General features: G+C 43.7%; 1 protein-coding gene across 1 annotated transcript; it reads right to left on the reverse strand.

Moving 5' to 3' along the window:
* Nucleotides 1-6,199: 6,199 nt before the first annotated feature.
* On the reverse strand, nucleotides 6,200-15,084 carry AKAP5 (A-kinase anchoring protein 5). Its single transcript, XM_038765592.1, has 2 exons — nucleotides 14,990-15,084; nucleotides 6,200-8,873 (listed from the first exon to the last, which is right to left on the reverse strand). Exon 2 carries the CDS (start codon nucleotides 8,333-8,335, stop codon nucleotides 7,031-7,033), a length of 1,305 nt encoding a protein of 434 aa, XP_038621520.1. The 5' UTR covers nucleotides 8,336-8,873; nucleotides 14,990-15,084; the 3' UTR covers nucleotides 6,200-7,030.
* Between the last annotated feature and the right edge of the window lie 1,503 nt (nucleotides 15,085-16,587).

A 16,587-nucleotide genomic window follows, 5' to 3' on the forward strand; every position in this document is an offset into this window, starting at 1 on the left:
TTTCACTTTGCATTTGCAAACTAAAGGACTTGGACAACTAAAACTTACTATAAAGGTAGGGAAGTGTAGGTGTCTATTTTATAGAGGGAGCGGCTGGAGACACCCAGATGTTATTTGCCCAGAACCCTGGCCCAGTGACTGTACTAAATCACAATTCATAATTTCACACCTCATTGTGTTAGAACAGCCCCCTTCTTTAACCGAATTATGGTTAACTGAAGACTCCAAGTTGAAAAAAAAAAAGGCTATTTTCAACCAAACAAGTACCACAGACAGAACACTAGCACCCAATGACTCAGACCAAAGGGAGGCTTCACGGACGCCTACCTCGCAACGTGCAAACCAAATTACGGAGCATGCACGATAAGAGCTGGGCCACCACGTTGCGGGAGGCCTGAGGCATTTTTTGCCTATAATCCAATAATTTCTACACATCACTAAAGAAGCTATAGAATCCTGTACATGCTCTCACAGCACCTTTAAAGCGTGAAGCTGTCTCCAGCCTCATCACAGATAAGGAGGGAATGTGAAAGACTTGGCGAACGGCACTTTAATCGTCCTTTGAGGACAAAGATGAAGGTCTGCAGAGAAAAGAAAAACTATGTACATGTTACTTGTCCCAGCTATTGAAAAGGGCTCTGTGCCCGTCAGAGCCCTGAAAACCTGCAAACGCCCAGGCCCCAGACATTCCAGTTGAGCTCTAAACGACATGGTGTGGCTACCTGCCTTAAAACGTTTACACGAGTTCTTCCTCAACGTCCGCAACGCTGAGGATCTCAAAGGAGACACCATCATCACCATCTTAAAGAAGAAATGTGGAAGATCAGATCACAGCAATAATTGAAGCAACTTTACTCTCCGTTGCTGTTAAGAATCCATTAATCTCGCTGACCAAACACACCCAGGATCACAAGGTGCCTTCAGACCTCAGCACGGCGACAGCGGACGTGATTTTTGCAGCATGACAGACAGAGAAAATGCAGAGCAGCATCAAGAACTCGATATAGTATCCCTATAGACCTTACAAAAGCATCTGACCCCATTGGATGTAATAATAATAATAGTGACAGTGATATTTAGTAAATTTGGCTGCTCTGAGAATTACACTTAGCCTCGCGGACTGCTTTTTGACGGCATGGCTAGCGGCTTCAGAAATGGGATGCCATGTCTAGTTCAATTCCCTGTTGCCAATGGAGGAAGAGCCAAAACATAATTTAGTTCAGTTTATTTTATGCAACAAAAGACACGGATGCAGGCATTAAAATATGATTCTACTGCTCTGGGTAACTTCAAATCGATAGTATTTACTGAGGGCATCCTCTCTGCAGAGCACGGGCCAGAGGTCAGAGGGCCTGGATTCCAGTCCCAGCTTGGCCACGTATCTGCTGGGTGACCTTGGGCAAATCACTTAACTTCTCTGTGCCTCAGTCACCTTATCTGTAAAATGGGGATCGAATCCTACTCCTACTTCAGCTGCGAGCCCCTTTTGGGACAGTGACTGTGTCCCAGGTGATTAATTTGTATCTTCTCTGGTGCCTTCTAGACTGTGAGCCCGCTGTTGGGTAGGGACTGTCCCTATATGTTGCCAATTTGTACTTCCCAAGCGCTTAGTACAGTGCTCTGCACACAGTAAGCGCTCAATAAATACGATTGAATGAATGAATGGTTGTCACATGCTTAATGAGTACCATAATTATGATTATTATTACTTTCCCAAGCTCTGCACAATATAAGTGCCCCAATAAATAGGGTTGATTGAATGAGTACAATAGAGTTAAGTAGATATAATCCCTGCCCTCAAGTATTTTACATTATACCCCAAAAGACAGACACTATAATAAATTTACAGGTAGGAAGAAGACAGCCACGAAAATAAATCACAGGTAGGAGGAAGCAATAGAGAATAAAGATATATCCATAAGTGCAGTGTGTGTGTTTGGGAGGGCGGGGAGAGTGAACAATGCTTGGCACGTAGTAAGCGCTTAACAAATACCATCATTATTGTAAGTGCGAGTACCAAAGTTCGTACGTGAACTTGAACTGTTGAAGTGACAGTAGAAGGGGAATAGGGTGGGAAATGAAAGATTCATCAGGCAAGGCCTCCTGGAGGAGATGTGATTTCATAAGGGGTTTCAAGCTGGGGCTTTGCCATCTGTGAACGGGGAGAGAGTTTCAGGCAAAGTGGAGGGCTGATCAAGGTTATTGGCAAAAGAGACGAGAACAAGGCGGAGTGAGTAGGAGGAGAGGGTGCAAACTGGGGTCTAGTGGGAGAGGAATGCTGATAAGTATTGGGGATGTAGGTGAGTGAGGGCCTGCCAGCTAACAGTCATAAGTTTTTGCTTGATGTGGAATGGGAAACTGTTGAGTTTTTTGAGGACTGGGGAAAACGTGTGAACAATATTTTTAAAAAATGGCTGGGGCAAAAGAGTGAAGTATAGACTGCAAAACGTGTGAACAATATTTTAAAAAAATGGCTGGGGCAAAAGAGTGAAGTACAGACTGGAGAAATCGGTGACTGGAAACAGTGAAATCTGCAAGGAGGCTGATGCAGTACTCAAGTTGGGAGATGACAGGGGTTTGGACCTGCAAGGAGGTGCATGTAGAATTGTCCTTGAGGCAGGAGAAAATGCAAAATTGCAGATAGACGAGAAGTCAGGGCTAGTGAGGTAGATTTGGGAGTCATAACAATCATAATAATAATGATGGTATTTGTTAAGTGCTTACTACGTACTATATTGTCCCACGTGGGGCACAAAGTATTCATCCTCATTTTCCAGACGAGGGAACTGGGGCCCAGAGAAGTGAAGTGACTTGCCCAAAGTCACACAGCTAACAAGTGGTAGAGCTAGGATTAGAACCCATGACCTCTGACTCCCAAGCCCGGGCTCTTTCCACTGAGCCACACTGCTTCCCCACATAGTGGTTGTAGTTGAAACTGTGGGAGCACATGAGCCCCAGAGGAAGTGTAGATTAAGAACTGGAGACACAGAATTCACGCTTGATGATTTTGACAGTGTCAACTAGGTTGTGGGTCCGGTCATCAGGGGTGAGATGAGGGTGGTGGAAACACTGGGAATTTAAAATTTGGAAAAATTAGTGTGGCCAGTGCAGTGAACACGGGAGAAGTAAAAGAAGTAGTGTTGTTGAGTAGAGAGGGCACAGTTACAGCAGGTGAGAATGAATGTGAGATGGCTGAGGTCAATCTTGTGCCTGGATTTCCATCAGCGGTGGTCCACAGTGTGATCACTCAATCTATTACATTTTTTGAGCATTTATGGTGTGCACAGCATTGTACAAAGCGCTTGGGAGAGTACACTATAACAGAGTTTGTAGACGTGTTCCCTGCCCACAATAAGCTTACAATCTAGAGGTGGATACAGACATTAATATAAATAAACTACAGATCTATACAAAAGTGCTGTGGGGCTTGACTGGGGAAGATGAATAAAGGGTGCAAATCTAAGTACAAGGGCTACACAAGAAAGAGTGAGAGAAGAGAAAACAAGCGCTTAGTGAAACAAGGGCTTAGTTGGGGAAGGCCTCTTAGAAATTTGCTTTTCATAAGGCTTTGAAGGGGGGGAGGGTGATTGTCTGTCGGATATGAAGAGGAAAGGTGCTCCAGGCCAGAAGCAGGACATGGGGGAAGGGTTGGCTGTGACGGAGATGAAATCAAGGTGCAGTGATTCATGTTAGAGGAACAAAATGTGCAGCTGGGTTGAAGTAGGAAATCAGGGAGGTAAGGTAGGAGGGGCCAAGGTGATTGAGGGCTTTAAACCCAATGGTAAGAAGTTTCTGTTTGACATGGAGCGGATGGGCAACCACTGGACGTTTTTGAGGAGTGGGGAAACATGGACTGAACATTTCTGTAGCAAAATGATCCAGGCAGCAGAGTGAAGTATGAAACTGGAGTGAGGCGAGACAGGAGGCAGGGAGGTCGGCAAGGAGGCTGATGCAGTAATCAAGGTGGGATAAGATAAATGCTTGGATTAACATGGTAGCAGAGCACTGTACTAAAAGCCCTTGGGAGACCACAAGACAACAGCGTGGGTAGACACGTTCCCTGCCCACAATGAGCTTCCAGTCCAGAGGACTGTATAAGGACAAAATAGAGTGTGGGGATTGCATAAAAAAATAGAAATCTCATAATCTAAGAACTGATGAATCCCTCTTGTCAAGAAGGGAGAAGATTTGAAGGGCTGAGAGACCCAGAGTTCTGCTATGAGAATAGAAAGCAAAGCAAAACGGAGAAGCATCAATGCTACTGTCCTGTGCGGTGAGTAGTTGTTAAGAACATCATAGTTCAGGTCTGATTTAAAGTAATGAGAGGAACTCTTTCATCCCTTCTGGTCATATAATTATTATGGGATCCATTTAGCACTTACCATGTGCCAAGCACCGTACCCCATGATGGGGCAGTACAAGATAATCAGCCCAGACATAGTCCCTGTCCCACACGGGGCTCCCAGTGCTTACACTGGGAGATCAGGTATTGAATCCCCATTTCACAGACTTACTAACGTACTGAGAAGCTACATGACCTCTCCAAGGCGGCACAACAGGTGAATTGCAGAGGCAGGACTTCCCTGACGCCCAGGCCTGGGAGTCTTTCCACTTACCACTTCAGAGTGAGTATCCACCCTGAGACTGAATCCAATTTTTTTTTAAAAGATTTTTCATTTCCAAAAAAGCATGCAGTTATTTTAAACTTCGGATGAAACGTTTATGATGGATTACGGTATCACCATTCAGCCATAAGGGTGGGGATGCAAGAGGAGAGAAGGAAAGTGAGAAAGATGCCAAAATCTCTCAGAAAACTGGGGGTGACAGCAGCTAGTAATTGAAGTGGGTGGTAAAGTCTGATGATATGGGCTTCAAAAGGAGAGAGGCGGGTGGGATGGCGGGGAAGCTTTAGAAGCAGGGTATAAGAAGCAGGCCAACTCCACCCCCTTTCCCAGTGAGTCAGGAGGAGTTGGCGGGAGTGAGGTTCCTTCTGGAAATAGCGGCAAGGGAAAGTCTCCCGACTAAGAAGGTATGAGCGTCACCCAAAGTTCTGGAGATAGTCATTCAAGAGTTGGCCAACCAGGAAGCCCTACCTCTTAGTGGCACCCGCAAGATGACACGACAAACCACTTTTTCCAACCAACCAGGTGCTAAGGACTGATTAAGTCTGAAGAAAACAAATAATTATCAGGCTCTGCTAGGGAAAGCCCACCCAAACCAGTAATCTTCACCGGCAACAGAAGAGCTCAACACTATCCCAGAATTCCGTTACCTATGCAGCACAATGGACAACACTCTGGTGATTGACAAGGAATGAAAATGCTAAATCAAGAGCCGCACATCTTTCCCGAGAGTCTCAAAGTGTGGGGGCAATACAGGCTTCAGATCACATTGAAATTATACAGAGTTGTAGCACCGTTCGACCTTCTCTAAGACGGTGAGATCCTCCTCTTCCTGCTGAGGTGCCACATCCGATTCCTCGAGGAATTCCAGACTGTAAGCTCGCTGTGAGCAGGGGACGTGTCCGCCAACTCTGTCGTACTGTACTCTGCCAAGCACTTGGTATGGCGCTCTGCACATAGTAAACCGCTCAATAAATACCATTGGTGATGATCAGTGTCACTTTATAGGCCCTACACAGAATCAAGTGGCAAAACATGATCAGAATGAATTCCCGGAGTGACGTCGGCCTCCTAGCACTGAAGCTTTGCTCACCTCAACATACCACATAAGAGGTGGACTGATGACGGTGGTTATCCAAACAGTTGGTGTTCAGTGAAATGAAATTGGGCAACAGAAAACAAGGGAGACAAAGGAACTGACTTAAGGATAGTGTAAGACAAACAGTTGGTGTTCAGTGAAATGAAATTGGGTGACAGAAAACAAGGGAGACAAAGGAAATGACTTAAGGATAGTGTAAGAGAATGTAGTTTTTAGGAGAAAACTGACAGACAAGTGAAACGTGGTTCACTGCAATCCTGAAATGAGCAGAAATTTCAAGGGAATAATAAGACAGAGGCTGAAGTAAAGAGTCCCAGTCACTGCAAACGAAAACACAGTTAACTTGTGTGCGTCTAGTGTGGTAGAGGGAAATTAAATCGTCAGTAGCATCTTCTTGGATTAGAAAGTGTGTGGATATACAACTTCACATATATATATATATATATATATATATATATATACAACACGATTTGCCTTGAACACTTCCATTCCAAAATTGAAACTCGTTTTTCTTTTTACATGAGACTGGCTAAAATTAGCTGAATCCCAAAAACGTTTGATCTCAGTAAAAACCGAAGTGTTTCTATGCACGTATGTCTCAACCCACACAATCATATTAATTTAAAATGCCCTCTGCCCTTGTAACCAGTAGAAATGTTTCAGTAAAAAGAGTACCTATGATATACTTATAGGGATAATCCTAATGTTTTCCAATTGATGACCTGGCCGGTCTCAAGATATTTACACACAACTTTAAAAAAACAGCCTGTCGCTCGTGAATGACATGACAACACTCTCGTGGTGCGTGTCTCTTACTGAAAAGGAATACTGCTCTATTTGGTGTGTTTCTGAGGTCACACCAATGCAAAAAACAAACAAAACCCCTTGTAGCCACAGAAATAACCTACCTCGTTCACTGTGATAATAAAACAGTTTCATTTTTCAAAGAGCCCTGGGGCTAAAATATCGAGTTACTTCGGGCAGAATAACCTCGTAAAATAAAAACCCTGTTGGCCATTATAGAGCATTTATAAATATAGACCCCTGAAAACCCAATATTTAAATACATGAACCGATTTATACCAGTTCTTTAGCTAAGATTTCTCTATCCTTGCCGAGTAAGGTGTTTTGTATTGGGGGATTGCTTTTCTTTCCAGAAGTGACTTCAGTTCCAGAAGGAAGCTGTATGAACTTCATTTGTAAATTACGCCCAAGAGTTTCACCGGATGAAATCCAATCTTAAGAATCCTTTTAAAAAGTGTCATGTAAACGTAGACTAGTACTTGATCTCATCTGCTGGGAATTCAAGTCACTGTAGAAAGTTACTTATTTTATTATTGTCCGAGGCCATTTCGTTAACCAGCTGTTCTACAGACAACTGAATGGCTTTTTTGACAAGTGAGGAAGCAGTTTCTATTAAGAGTTTTTCATACTGCTCTGAAATCAAGAGCTGTTTGGGGACATTTCTGGATTTGGTCACATCATATTCACAGATTTCAGTGTCTGTTATAATTATAGCTATTGGCTCCATCTTTTTGTATTCTTCCAGTTTTAGCGGCTTCACACTTACCACAGTCTCTGTAAAGTCAGATTCACCGGAGCTCACTTTGGACTCATTCTTTTCTGAGGGAGTTAAATCCCTGTCACCGTCTTCCCATTTTGGGCCCTTTTCTAGGGCACTTTTAGTCTCTTCCATAATAGGTTTTGTTGGGACTTCAGGTGAATTTAAGGGGGATTTCTCAGAAACTACAGAGCTAGTGGGATCTGTGGTGTAAGGCAGTTGGTCTGCTTCTTCTAGAGTATCAATTACACTTTCTTGCTGAAGTTGCACAGCGTGGTTTTTCTCCAGGTCTCCAGAATCGTTTTCGACTGTTGTCGTTTCTGCCTGAACAACTTGATTTTTTTGACCAGTGTCTATTTTGGGTTCCTCTGAAACCACGTTCTCCTGAGCAGAAATGATGATCTCGCTAACATTTGGGCTCACGAAATCACCACCTCCCTGAGGGACGCTTCCGCTGAATTCTGCGGTTAGTTTCCCTTTCACTGTCAAATCATCTTGGTGAGTTGGAGTTTTCATATCTGAACTGCCTGCCACTTCTTTTACTTTTACAACGCACTCTGATTCTTCAGTCATTTCAGACACGGCCCGTTTTTTCTTGTCTCTTGAAAACTTTATGCAGGGAAATTTATACGTTGAACGAGTTTTCTTCTTAGTGACGTGAGTATCGTCACTCTTTTTCCCCAGCTGCTCGGTAGCCTCAGAGCACCTTTGCTTCTTTGAAGAAGAACTTGACCTTTTCCTGTGGGGAACCAGATGTTTGATAGCAGCCCAAGCTCCTTGTGGTAACGGAGACTGATCAGAAACGTCCGCTTTTGTGTGATCCATGTTGCTGCACTGACTTTGATATTTCAGAGCTGCAAAGTCTGCTTCAGAATCGTCTTTGGGGAACTTCAATGCTTTAGCTACTTTCTTCCTTCTTTTAAAACAAAGAAATGATGACTTTTCAACCTGCTCCTCATTCGGAGGATTTGCTTCTGTCTTAAGCTCATTTGAGCTCTGAATTTGTGAATGATCCTTGCTTTCTACTTGTATTTCGGGAAGTGCTGCTTCCATACTTGCAGGATTCTAGTTCTCAGAGAAGTGTTCTGTTTAATATGAAAGACGGGGCTCTAAGTTCATTTCATATCCAAATTCCTTTTATTTTTTTTTTCATTGGTTAAACGAATGTATTTTGCTCAATATAGGCGTTTTGTTTTTCTTCAAGATGAAAAGACACTTTTCTTGTTTGCAGTTTTTCCCCCTTTCGCCACCAGCTCCATGCAATGGAAAAAGCTTTTTAAAAAAATCTTCTGTTTTAAAATAACTATTTCCAACTTTGGAGTGGTCAACCTTATTTCAGCAGCCCTCTGATAGTTGATTACTTATTTCCATTTTAAAGATTATTAATGAAAGAAAAATCTAAATTTAGGATCCTTACTTTTGCCACCAATAAAAAAAATACTTATTGTATTGTATTTATGGCCATTCTCATTTATTTTTACTTTCTTTCAGATTGACTTGTAAAGTAGAGCCATGAAGGATGACAGTATTCCATCTAAACTTCATCGCTGAACATTTCATTCGAGGAATGGTTTAGCACTCGACGTCTAGTCTAAAACAAAATAACAAAAGACAAAGTATTAACATTCCAGTTAATTTTCACGATGTAGAACAAAATGTGTATTAATGGAGCTACTTGAATATACCAGAATTATCCATGAAAAATGTTTCCTAATGGGAGCCCAGGTGAATGGGGTGGCAGTGTCTCCGCTTTGTTAATTATTTTTAGGTACTATTGGAAAATAAAACCTTATTTCCATTCTCTCTCCACATTCCACTTGTGTGGGCATTTGGGTGTCAGCTAATCAAAAAGATCCAACAGAATTAAAGTCCAATAAATGGATCTGAATATTGCAACTGAAATGGAATTTGAGAAGCTATTATAGAGTAGCACTTCTCATTAGCAGCGAGAAGCAGCGTGGCTTAGTGGAAAGAGCACAGATGTGGGTTCTAATCCCCGCTCCACCACTGTCTGCTGTGTGACCTTGGGCAAGTCACTTAACTTCTCTGTGCCTCAGTTACCTCATCTGTAAAATGGGGATTAAGATGCGAGCCCCACGTGGGACAACCTGATTACCTTGTATCAACCCCAGTGCTTACAGCAGTGCTTGTCACATAGTAAGTGCTTAATAAATACCATTATTATTATTAACAAAATATATGTAACTCACATAGCTACCTCAATTGTACAGTAATAAAATGCCTACTGCAAGCCATTTAAAACTGAGGTAGCAGTGACCAAATCTTTCTGCTTTACCTATTTTACATCAACACTTGGATGACCTTGGGACCTATTTCAGACATTCAGATGCTATTTTCAAGAATCGCATTGAAAATTAATATTATTTCAGAGCTCAGGACCTCACTATCATTAATCAAGGCAATTCTGAAGGAAACTTTTGAGTAATCACCTAATCATCTAAAAAAAAGGAAGGAGTTTCTCCTGAAAGATAGTCTATACAAATCCTTTCACTGAAATTTAATTCGTGAAATCAAATTCATTCTACAGACATAAAGCTAAGCGGAGGTTCTTAGCCAAGCAAAAATTGACCTCAATCAGGCTGCTATTGTAAATATCACTTGGTTTCTGCTGAAAAGGAATTCTAACTCACTGCCATTAGGGCCAAAGTTTGAGACTCTTGGAATCTCTTCCCTGAGCACAAAGCTAAATAACAGAGAACTAAAATCACGACCGTCCTAAAACTAAATACAGCATTTCACCTTATGATCACAAAATGGGAATGTCAAAGGGAGCATTAAGTACTGATCTCACCTCCGGTGTGTTCCAAGCTTTTCATCAATCAATCGCATTTATTGAGCGCTTACTGTGTGTAGAGCACTGTACTAAGCGCTTGAGAAGTACAAGTTTGCAACATATAGAGACGGTCCCTACCCAACAGCGGGCTCACAGTCTAAAAGGGGGAGACAGAGAACCAAACCAAACATACTAACAAAATAAAATAAATAGAATAGATATGTACAAGTAAAATAAATAGAGTAATAAATATGTACAAACATATATACATATATACAGGTGCTGTGGGGAAGGGAAGGAGGTAAGATGGTAAGGAAGCTTCAGAAAAGCAACAATTAAACAGTTGCCTGCACATGCGGTTCAAGAAAATCGATTAGTACATACGTGCAATAGGGAAACAGTCCGATGTGGTGTAAGAGCCAAAAAATGAATCAGCCGAGTAATAAGAATAAAACCAGTCTGTAGAAACGGGAAGTTTGGGCAAGCCATCTCAGAGTGTCGAACGCATGTTGTCTTACATTCTGTCACTTTCCGATTTTTACAGTGGAAATGGAACATTCTCTTACCAGCTGTGGATTTTTATCTTTTATGGCTCTTGTTAAGCGCTTACAGGACAAGTGCTGTGTCAAGCACGGTGCTAAGTGCTCTTCTAAGCACTGAGGTAGATACAAGCTAAATCCCTGTCCCCACATGGGCCTCACGGTCTTAATCCCCATTTTACAGAGAGGTAACTGAGGCCCAGAGAAGTGAAGTGACCGACCCAAGGTCACAGAGCAGTCACGTGGCGGAGCCAGGATTAAAACCCAACCCTTCACCCCAGCAGGCCCATGTTCTAACTGGTGCTTACTGGGTGGGGACTCACTGTACCCCCATTTCATCTCTCTCACCGCCGACCTTTCCTCCACGGCCTGCCTTTTACCCGGAACGCCCTCCCTCCTCATATTCATTCATTCAACCGCATTTATTGAGTGCTTCTGTGTGCAGGGCACTGTACTAAGCGTTTGGGAAATAAAAACACAGCAATAAAGAGAGACAATCCCTGCCCATGACGAGCTCACAGTCATATCAAGAGAAGCAGCGTGACTCAGTGGAAAGAGCCCGGGCTTTGGAGTCAGAGGTCATGGGTTCAAATCCCGGTCCGCCAACTGTTAGCTGTGTGACTCTGGGCAAGTCATTTCACTTCTCTGGGCCTCAGTTCCCCCATCTGTAAAATGGGGATGAAGACTGTGAGCCCCCCCCCTCCATGGGGTAACCTCCCCAGCGCTTAGAACAGTGCCTCCTTCCCCTCCCCACGGCACCTGTATATATGTTTGCACAGATTTATCACTCTATTTATTTTACTTGCACATATTTACTATTCTATTTATTTTGTTAATGATGTGCATCTAGCTTTACTTCTATTTATTCTGATGACTTGACACCCGTCCACATGTTTTGTTTTGTTGTCTGCCTCCCCCTTCTGTGACCGTGAGCCCGTTGTCGGGTAGGGACCGTCTCTATACGTTGCCAACTTGTACTTCCCAAGCACTTAGTACAGTGCTCTGCACACAGTAAGTGCTCAATAAATACGATTGAATGAATAGTAAGCACTTAATAAATGCCATTATTATTATTAATAATAATAATAATCACTCTCCCCACTTTCAAAGCACATCTCCTCCAAGAGGTCTTCCAATCAATCAACCAGTCGCATTTACTCGGCTCTTACAGTGTGCAGAGCACTGCACTAAGCGCTTGGGAGAGTAGACTAAGCCCTCACCGCCTCTTCTCCTACTCCCTTCTGTGCCAGCCTTGCCCTTAATAATAAAAATGATGATATTTATTAAGCGCTTACTATGTACCAAGCACTGTTCTGATACAAGTTACTCAGTTTGGACCCAATCTCTGTCCCACACGGGGCTCAGTCTTAATCCCCATTTTACAGAGGAGGTAACTGGGGCACAGAGGAAGTGAAGTGACTTACCCAAGGTCACACAGCTGACAAGTGGTGGAGATTTTGCACCCTTTCTCCCTCTTCCCTCAGCCCCATAGCATGCATTCATTCATTCGTATTTACTGAGCGCTTACTGTGTGCAGAGCACCGCACTTATGTACATATCTGTAATTTATTTATTTCTATTAATGCCTGGCTCCCCCCCGCCCAGACCAACCTCCCTTCCCCTGTCTACCAACTCTGCTGTCCTGTCCTCCCCCAAGCGCTCAGTACAGCGTCTTTGCATCCGGCTCAATAAATCCAACTCAATAAATACGATTGATTGATTGATTGATTGACAAGGGGCCTACGCGGGAAGGGACCGGCAAAGTAACAATGAGAATTATTGTGGTATTTGTTAATCAATCAATCGTATTTATTGAGCGCTTACTGTGTGCAGAGCACTGTACTCTTCCTCCCTTCAAGGCCCTGCTGACAGCTCACCTCCTCCAGGAGGCCTTCCCAGACTGCGCCCCTTCCTTCCTCTCCCCCTCGTCCTCCTCTCCATCCCCCCATCTTACCTCCCTCCCTTCCCCACAGCACCTGTATATATGTATATATGTTTGTACATATTTTTTTACTCTATTTATTTATTTAATTTATTTGTACATATCTATTCTATTTATTTTATTTTGTTAGTATGTTTGGTTTTGTTCTCTGTCTCCCCCTTTTAGACTGTGAGCCCACTGTTGGGTAGGGACTGTCTCTATATGTTGCCAATTTGTACTTCCCAAGCGCTTAGTACAGTGCTCTGCACATAGTAAGCGCTCAATAAATACGATTGATGATGATGATGTACTAAGCGCTTGGGAAGTACAAGTTAAGCGCTTACCATGTGCCGGGCACTGTTCTAAGCGCTGGGGCTTTCATTCAGTGGTATTTATTGAGCGCTTACTGTGTGCAGAGCACTGTACTAAGCGCTTAAACGAATCGGGTTGGCCCCGGTAGGGACTCCTATTCTAAGCAATCGTGATGAAGCGGCCCGATGGTGTCGCGACAGGGGAGAGCCGGAGGGGGGACCGACCTGCGTGATAGACGCCCCCGCCCTTTTTCCTTTCAATCAATCAATCGTATTTATTGAGCGCTTACTGTGTGCAGAGCACTGTACTAAGCGCTTGGGAAGTACAAGTTGGATTCCCTTCCTTTTTCCTTTCCTTTCCAGCCTTTGCCCGGCTGCTTGGGGTGGTGGGGAAGGAAAATGACAGCCCAGACCGGGTAATAATAAAGAATAACGGGCCTGGGTAGGCGCTCATTCATTTATTCATCATCATCATCATCAATCGTATTTATTGAGCGCTTACTATGTGCAGAGCACTGAACTAAGCGCTTGGGAAGTACAAACTGGCAACATATAGAGACAGTCCCTATCCAACAGCGGGCTCACAGTCTAAAAGGGGGAGATAGAGAACAAAACCAAACATACTAACAAAATAAAATAAATAGAATAGATATGTACAAGTAAAATAAATAAATAAATAGAGTAATAAATATGTACAAACATATATACATATACATATATACAGATTATTCATCCATCGCATCGTATTTATTGAGCGCTTACGGCGTGCAGAGCAATCAATCAATCATCGTATTTATTGAGCGCTTCCTGTGTGCAGAGCACTGTACTAAGCGCTTGGGAAGTACACGTTGGCAACATATAGAGGCAGTCCCTGCCCAACAGCGGGTTCACAGTCTAAAAGGGGGAGACAGAGAACAAAACCAAACATACCAACAAAATAAAATAAATAGAATAGATATGTACAAGTAAAATAAATAAATAAATAAATAGAGTAATAAATATGTACAAACATATATACATATATACAGATTATTCATCCATCGCATCGTATTTATTGAGCACTTACAGCGTGCAGAGCAATCAATCAATCGCATTTATTGAGCGCTTCCTGTGTGCAGAGCACTGTACTAAGTGCTTGGGAAGTACAAACTGGCAACATATAGAGACAGTCCCTACCCAACAGCGGGCTCACAGTCAAAAAGGGGGAGACAGAGAACAAAACCAAACATACTAACAAAATAAAATAAATAGAATAGATAGGTACAAGTAAAATAAATAGAGTAATAAATATGTACAAACATATATACATATATACAGATATATACATATATACAGATTATTCATCCATCGCATCGTATTTATTGAGCGCTTACGGCGTGCAGAGCAATCAATCAATCGTACTTATTGAGCGCTTCCTGTGTGCAGAGCACTGTACTAAGCGCTTGGGAAGTACAAGTTGGCAACATACAGAGACAGTCCCTACCCAACAGTGGGCTCACAGTCTAAAAGGGGGAGACAGAGAACAAAACCAAACATACTAACAAAATAAAATAAATAGGATAGATATGGACAAGTAAAATAAATAAATAAATAAATAGAGTAATAAATATGTACAAACATATATACATATATACAGATTATTCATCCATCGCATCGTATTTATTGAGCGCTTACGGCGTGCAGAGCAATCAATCGTATTTATTGAGAGCTTACTGTGTGCAGAGCACTGGACTAAGCGCTTGGGAAGTACAAGTTGGCAACATAGAGAGACGGTCCCTACCCAACAGTGGGCTCACAGTCTAAACGAGCACTGTACTGAGCGCTCGGAGAGTCCAATTCAGCAACCAAGTCTCTCCCCCTTTTAGACTGTGAGCCCACTGTTGGGTAGGGACCGTCTCTCTATGCTGCCAACTTGTACTTCCCAAGCGCTTAGTACAGTGCTCTGCACACAGTAAGCGCTCAATAAATACGATTGATGATGAGGATGATGAACCAAGACAGTCCCTGCCCACAACGAGACGTTGTAGACGTTCAAGGGCAGAGGAAAGGGGCGGCTTCCCCTGGGCCAGGCACTGTTGTAAGCGCTGGGCAGTGGGGGGGACGCCTCTCTGCGGCCTTCCCGCCCGCGGTGCGGTGGCTTACCTGCCCTGAGGACGGCCTGCGGTGGGCGAGCGCTTAGCACAGAGTCCCGCACCTCGGAGGGAGCATCCTCCGCGGGGCTGCGGCGGTGGGGAGCGGCTAAACCAGCCCACCCCGGGCCTAGGCCTAGCAAGCTCCGCCCTGCTCCGCCCCCCATTCCGTCCTCCTGCCTGCCTGCCTTCATTCAATCCGATTTCGTAAGAAAAAAAGAAGAGTCATGGTATTTATTAAGCGCTTCCTCTGTTCAAAGCACTGTTCTAAGCGCTGGAAGAGGTCATGGGTTCAAATCCCGGCTCCGCCACTTGTCAGCAAGTCACTTCACTTCTTTGGGCCTAGGTTCCCTCATCTGTAAAATGGGGATGAAGACTGTGAGCCCCCCGTGGGACAACCTGATTCCCTTGTATCTACCCCAGCGCTTAGAACAGTGCTTTGCACCTAGTAAGCGCTTAACAAATACCAACGTTATTATTATTAAGCGCTTACTAGGTGCAAAGCACTGTTCTAAGCGCTGGATTTATTAAGCGCTTACTAGGTGCAAAGCCCTGTTCTAAGCGCTGGGGAGGTTACGGGTTGTCCCACGGGGGGCTCATTCACTCATTAATAGTATTTATTGAGCGCTTACTGTGTGCAGAGCACTGTACTGAGCACACAGTCTTCACCCCCATTTTACAGAGGAGGGAACTGAGGCCCAGAGACTAATAATAATAATGATGATGGCCTTTGTTAAGCGCTTACTATGTGCAAAGCACTGTTCTAAGCGCTGGGGAGGTTACAGGTTATCCCACGGGGGGCTCATTCATTCATCAATCGTATTTATTGAGCGCTTACTGTGTGCAGAGCACTGTACTAAGCGCAGTCTTCATCCCCATTTTACAGAGGAGGGAACTGAGGCCCAGAGACTAATAATAATAATGATGATGGCCTTTGTTAAGCGCTTACTATGTGCAAAGCACTGTTCTAAGCGCTGGGGAGGTTACGGGTTGTCCCACGGGGGGCTCATTCATTCATTAATCGTATTTATTGAGCGCTTACTGTGTTCAGAGCACTGTACTAAGCGCAGTCTTCATCCCCATCTTACAGAGGACGGAACTGAGGCCCAGAGACTAATAATAATAATGATGATGGCCTTTGTTAAGCGCTTACTATGTGCAAAGCACTGTTCTAAGCGCTGGATTTATTAAGCGCTTACTAGGTGCCAAGCACTGTTCTAAGCGCTGGGGAGGTTACGGGTTGTCCCACGGGGGGCTCATTCATTCATTAATCGTATTTATTGAGCGCTTACTGTGTGCAGAGCACTGTACTAAGCGCACAGTCTTCACCCCCATTTTACAGAGGAGGGAACTGAGGCCCAGAGACTGATAATAATAATGATGATGGCCTTTGTTAAGGGCTTACTCTGTGCAAAGCACTGTTCTAAGCGCTGGGGAGGTTCCAAGGTGATCAGGTTGTCCCACGGGGGGGGCTCACAGTCTCCATCCCCATTTTACAGAGGAGGGAACTGAGGCCCAGAGAATAATCATCATCATCATCATCATGGCATTTAAGCGCTTACTATGTGCAAAGCACTATTCTAAGCGCTGGGGAGGTTCCAAGGTGATCAG

The sequence above is a fragment of the Tachyglossus aculeatus genome, chromosome 23, assembly GCF_015852505.1.
Source record: "Tachyglossus aculeatus isolate mTacAcu1 chromosome 23, mTacAcu1.pri, whole genome shotgun sequence".
NCBI lineage: Eukaryota > Metazoa > Chordata > Mammalia > Monotremata > Tachyglossidae > Tachyglossus > Tachyglossus aculeatus.